Source organism: Gorilla gorilla, chromosome X, assembly GCF_029281585.2.
Source record: "Gorilla gorilla gorilla isolate KB3781 chromosome X, NHGRI_mGorGor1-v2.1_pri, whole genome shotgun sequence".
In the NCBI taxonomy this organism is placed as follows: domain Eukaryota; kingdom Metazoa; phylum Chordata; class Mammalia; order Primates; family Hominidae; genus Gorilla; species Gorilla gorilla.
Window position 1 is genome coordinate 86043485 of NC_073247.2, and position 6548 is coordinate 86050032.

The window sequence follows — 6548 nt, forward strand, 5'->3', positions numbered from 1 at the left end:
CCGTAGTCTCAGCTACTTGGGAGGCTGAGGTGGGAGGATCACTTGAGCCCGAGAGGTCAAGACTGCAGTGAACCCTGATTGCACCACTGCACTCCAGCCTGGGTGACACAGTGAGACCTTGTCTCAAAAAGCAAAGCAAAACAAAATGAAAAAGAAGGTAACGGGAAGTGAAGAAGCTGGCAAGATGGTACAATAACAAACATATTAACAAAGGCCTTGATTTCATTGCTAAAGGTTAATTAGTTTGAATATGTGAATAAGATGGCTAAGAGACCAAGAAAGAGAATTGATCTTGTTACTAACTCCCTGATAAATTCTGCAGAAATTTACCTCTTACAACAAAATTCAGTTGGGAAAAAAAAAGAGATATACTAGGGCTAAGAATATATCTACTCTTCTGTATAAACAATAAAAATATCTGGTTATGAAATAAACAGTGTTATTTAAGAGAACTGGTATGTTGTTAAGGAAGTTATTATAATTTTGGAGATGTTTGAATTAATCAGGGTTCAGTGCAAGGAGCAAAAAACCCTTCTGGATTTTAGATGAAGGAACTTAATATAAGAAATTGGGTGCTTACAAGTTACTTGTAAGGAAAGGAAGAACACATTCTAGGGAGAGTCTCAAGGAATGACTCCCAGAAGAATATAAAGCTGACCAACCAGAGTTATTAGGACCTTTGAGGCTACAACCAGATTCATGAATTCAGGAACTCAGAGAGCTGTGATCTGGGGAATTGAAAGACAAAAGGAAAAACAAAAAACAAACGAACAAAAAACACTGCTGCTGCTGCCACTATAACTGATTATTGGCATAGGAAGCTGGAGAATTAATGCTAAAATGCTATTACATTTGAGTGGTAAGTCTGCACAACTCACTTGCCAGCAAAAACAGGCAAAATGTGGCTTGAAAATGGCTTTCACTTCATATATGCCTTTCAAATGCTGAGAAGTTGATTCTAATTGATGTAACCTAGTTTACCTCCAGGCCCATAGCTGCAAGCGTGTGTGAAAAGTGAACACTTTGAATTTACAACTTCTTAAACATGAAGGGGAATTAAATAAAGGTTCAGTGGGCTAATCAAGAGTACCCAGCTCCATAGTAGATACGATATAGTAAAGGGAATATTCAACTGGGAGTTGGTAAACCTGGGATCTAGTCCTTGTTCACAGTCTTAATTTGATCTTGGGCAAGTTTCATCTTCTCTCAGGCCTAACAGAGTTAATCTAGTTGTTATTGGGAATACAGATTTTAAACATGAGAGTGGTGTGATCATCTTTACATTTTAGAAGAAACACTTAGCCAAGAGGTGATGGTGTCCTGCTTAGTATAGTAGTGAGATGGAGAGAAATGTGACACCTCTGAGAAATATTTAACAAGTTAAAGCATTTTATGATAATAACAGGATCAATTCATCCAGAAACTATAATGATCATAAATATATATGCACCTAAAAACAAAGTCCCAAAATACATGGGAAAAACTTTCAAAATTGAATAGACAAATGGGTAATTCAACAATAAGAGTTGGATACTTGAATAATTCACTCTCAATAATGGATACTACAAGTAGATGGAAAATCAGCAATGATATAGAAGACTGCAACAGTGCTATCAGCCAAAATTTACCTAATTGACCTCTATAGAATGATCCAACCAATAGCAGCATAATAAACAGTCTTCTCAAGCACTCATGAAACATTTTCCAGGACAGACTGCATGCTAGCCTCAACAAATGTAAAGTGATTGGAATTATATGTTCTGCAATGCCAACAGAATGAAATTACAAATAAATATGAGAAGAAAATTTTGAAAAGTCACATATATGTGGAAATTAAACATTATATTCCTAAATAACCAAAGGGTCAAAGAAGCAATCATAAAAATAATTAGAAAATACTTTGAGATAAACGAAAAGGAAAATATATCATACCAAAATTTATGGAATGCAGCTACAGCAATGCTTAGAGGGAAATTTATAGTTATAATCAGCTGCATTATAAACAAAGATCTCAAAGTAATAATCTCACCATCCACCTTAAGAAACTGAAAAAAGAAAAGCAAATTAAGCTTAAAGCAAGCAGAAAAAAGAAAGTAATAAAAATTAAAGTGAAAATAAATGAAATATAGAATAGAAATAATAGAGAATAACAAAAAAGTAAAAGTTCGTTTTTCGAAAAACCCTTTAGCTAGACCAACCAAGAAAAAAGAGAGAAGACTTAAATTTCTAAAATCAGGAATGAAAGAGTGTTCATCATTTCAAAAATAAAAGCAGTATAAAGGAATACTATGAACAACGCTATGCCAATAAATTAGAAAAAAATGATGAAACAGCAAATTCCCAGAAAAATGCAAACTGCCAAAACTGACTCAAGAAGAACTAGAAAATCTGAATAGACTTATAACAAGTAAAGAAACTGACTTAGTGATCTTTAAACTTCCCACAAGAAAAGCCCAGGCGAAGATGGCATCGTTAATGAAATGTTCCAAACATTTAAAGGAGAAATAATACCAATTCTTTGCAAACTATTCCAGAAAAAGAAGAGATGGGAAGACCTCCAAAATTAATCTATGAGGTCAGTATTACCTTGAAACAAAAAACAGACAAAAATGTCACAAGAAAAAAATCCCTATTGGTCAATATTCCTCATCAATATGGACATAAAAATCCTCAACAAAACACTAGCAAATCAAATCCAACAACATATAAAAAGGATTACTTTACATACCTTTACCAAGTGGAATTTATCTCAGAAATGTAAGGTTAGATGAACCTATGAAAAATAATCAATGTAATACACCATATTAACAGAATAGAGGAGAGAAAACTAACATGATCATCTCAGTGGACACACTTTGATAAAATTCAACACACTTTCATGATAAAAACACCTAGTAAACTAGGAATAGGAGGGAGCTTTCTCAATCTGGTAAAGGGCATCTACTAAAAGCCCACAGCTAACATGATACTTAGGCGGTAAGACTGAAAGCTTTCCTCTTTAGATCAGAAAGAAGACAATAATGTTTACTCTCACAATTGCTATTCAACAATGTACTACTGTTGGTTATAGCCAATGCAAAAGGCAAGGCAAACTCAAGGATACAGAAAAATCATTTGATAAATTCAATACCCCTTCATAATAAGAGCACTCAACACATTAGGGATAGAAGAGAGCTTCTTTAACCCAATAAAAAAGTATGTAGTTTTTTTTTAAATTAAAAAACCATGGTTAACATCATACTTAATGGTCAAAGACTGAGAGCTTTCCTCCTGAGATAAAGAACGAGACAGGAATGTCTGCTTTCACCATTTCTATTCAGCATTGTGCTGGAAGTTCTAGCTGGGGCAATTAGGCAAGAGCATGAAATAAAAGGCATCCAGATTAGAAAGGAAGAATATAAACTATTTTTACTTATAGATGACATAATCTTGTCTATAGAAAATCCTAAGGAATCCACTAAAAAACTACTGGAACTATTAAATCAGTTCAGCAAGGTTGCAAGATACAAGATCAACATACAGAAATAATTGTATTTCTATACAATAACAATAAACAATTGAAAAATGATAAGAAGAAAATAATTCTATTTAAGATAGCATCAAAAATGATGAAATACTTTAAAAATTTAACAAAAGACGTGCAAGACTTGTATACTGAAAACTACAAAATATCAGAGAATGAAAATAAAAGCCTAAATAAGTGAAACAATAACTTGTGCTCAAGTATTTAATTATTCAATTTTTTTTTTTTTTTTTTGAGACAGAGTCTTTCTCTGTCACCCAGGCTGGAGTGCAGTGGCACGATCTCGGCTCACTGCAACCTCCGCCTCCCAGGTTCAAGCCATTCTCCTGCCTCAGCCTCTTGAGTAGCTGGGATTACAGGCACGTGCCACCATGCCTGGCTAATTTTTGTATTTTTAATAGTGGCAGGGTTTCACCATGTTGGTCAGGCTGGTCTTGAACTCCTGACCTCATGATCCGCCCACCTCAGCCTCCCAAAGTGCTGGGATTACAGGCGTGAGCCACCACGCCCGGCCAGACTCAATATTTTTAAGATAACAATAGTCTCCAAAATGATCTACAGATTCCATAATCCATATCAAACACCCGTTTGCCTTTTTTTTGCAGAAATTGACAAGCTGATCCTAAAATTCATATGAAAATGCAAGGAACTCAGAATAGTCACATCAAAAGAGCAAAGTTGGAGGCCTTACTCCTCCCAATTTCAAAGTATAATGCAAAGCTACAGTAATCAAGATTATGCGGTACTGGTATAAAGATAAACACATAGATAGAGCTATTAAATAGTATTTAGGTAAATATATGAGAAACTAAAGAAATAAACAATGATAATAACTAACTCCAGAGAACATAAAAACCATGCAGGTAATGAAGTGATCAGAGTACTCTCCAAATGGCTCAGGCATGAGTATCATTTACATACTTATAATTATAAAAACATTGAATATTGTCCCAACCAATATTAAGTGAAGGGAGGCATAGTTGGAATGAGGAGTTTGGACTGTGCAAGTGCATAGGGTGGGTGGTAAAAGAAGACTAAATGTTCATCCTCCAAAATGGAAAGACACAGATAATGTCTAAAATCGAAACATCAAAAAGTCATAGTAGCCAGCATATGACTGTGGTTCCAGCTACTCAGGAGGCTGATTGCTCAAGCCCAAGAGTTTGAGACCTGTCGGGCAACATAGCAAGACTCCTCCTGTCTAAAATAAATAAATAAATAAATAACTCGTAATATAAAGATATTTTTACACATATACCTCTAAATAGTATGTTTCAAACTATGAGTTCCAATTATTTAGTGAATTAAGAAACCCAGGGGACAAAGCAAGATCATGGGATAGAAGTCGACACAATTTGTCCCCCTCACCTCCACTGGAACACCAAATTTTTTTTTTTTTTTTTTTTTTTTTTTTTGAGACAGAGTTTCCCTCTGTCGCCCAGGCTGGAATGCAATGGCGCGATCTTGGCTCACTGCAACCTCTGCCTCCCTGGTTCAACTGCCTCAGCTGGGATTACAGGAGCCCGCCACCATGCCCGGCTAATTTTTGTATTTTTAGTAGAGACGGGGTTTCAACCTGTTGGCCAGGATGGTCTCAATCTCTTGACCTCGTGATCCTCCCGCCTTGGCCTTCCCGAAGAGCTGGGATTACAGGCGTGGGCCACCGCACCCGGCCGACTAAGTCTTAAATTATGAAAACTTCTACAAGTCTAATTTTCTAAATAGGAAAGGATTCAAACTCAATGATTCAAGTGTTGAAACAAACAAAAACGGAAAACAACACTACTCAGTTAACAGATTATTGTGCTTTTGGCTTCTTGAGTAGGAGGAAAGTCGGGCGGGAAGGGCGTCAGGAATGTCCGTGACATGTGAATGGGGCCGTGTGCAAACCTTGTACGACATCACTGAGACCCCTAGCGGAAAACAGCTAATTCTTTCTAAGCCGCCCAAAGCGGGGTTGCGCCGGGGCCTCCGGGGCCGAGGTGGGCCTGCTCATTGGAAGATCGCATCGCAGCCATGAGCAGTAAGGATTTCTTCGCGTGTGGACACTCTGGCCATTGGGCTCGGGGATGCCCTAGAGGAGGAGCTGGAGGGCGAAGAGGTGGAGGCCATGGCAGAGGTTCTCAATGTGGTTCCACCACCCTATCTTACACCTGTTACTGCTGTGGTGAGTCCGGTCGTCATGCTAAGAACTTTGTCCTTCTCGGAAACATCTGCTACAACTGTGGGAGAAGCGGCCACATCGCCAAAGACTGTAAGGAACCTAAACGAGAGAGACGCCAACACTGTTATACCTGCGGCAGACTAGGACATCTGGCTCGTGACTGTGATCGTCAGAAAGAGCAGAAATGCTACTCTTGCGGCAAACTTGGGCACATTCAGAAAGACTACGCCCAGGTCAAGCGTTACCGATGCGGCGAGATTGGCCACGTGGCCATCAATTGCAGCAAGGCGAGGCCAGGTCAACTGCTACCGCTGAGGCAAATCCGGACATCTAGCCAAGGAATGTCCCAGTGAGGTTACCGCTTAAATCTCCCCCCTCCCCACCCTTTTGCTGATTGATAATTGTATTATTTTCTCTGAAAACTTCACTCACCGAAAGGTCGATAGATTGAGGCTACTCTCAGGCAAGTGAGCTTTAGTTACCATGTTAAAGGAGGAGAGAGCTAGAAAAAAAAAACCTCAAAAAAGTTAATCATTGGTAGATGCCCCACAATTAACGTGTTGCTTCTGCCCCACGGGCAAATCTAGTTATTAAATAGTCATTCTGAGCACCAATCACTTAAGGGGTTCTTTTATTGTATTTTGATTTAACACATTTAATTAAGAGGCACTATTGGAAGAGCTGGATCTAAATGGTGAACAAATTAGAACAAATTTAGAAACACAGGCCTAGAATCTATTAACAAGAAAAATAGTGTGTCAGATGAAGGTAAATTGCCATAGAGAGAAAGAACAGGAGGTAAAAGGATAAAAAGAGAATGTGTATGTGGGGGAAAGAGGGAAAGAATGTGGTTCTGTTTTA

General features: G+C 37.9%; 1 protein-coding gene across 1 annotated transcript; it reads left to right on the forward strand.

The window, feature by feature from the left end:
- Positions 1–5452: 5452 nt before the first annotated feature.
- Positions 5453–6304, forward strand: ZCCHC13 (zinc finger CCHC-type containing 13). Its single transcript, XM_004064407.3, has one exon. The coding sequence runs from the start codon at positions 5540–5542 to the stop codon at positions 6038–6040; it is 501 nt and encodes a 166-aa protein (XP_004064455.3). The 5' UTR covers positions 5453–5539; the 3' UTR covers positions 6041–6304.
- The last annotated feature ends 244 nt before the right edge of the window (positions 6305–6548 follow it).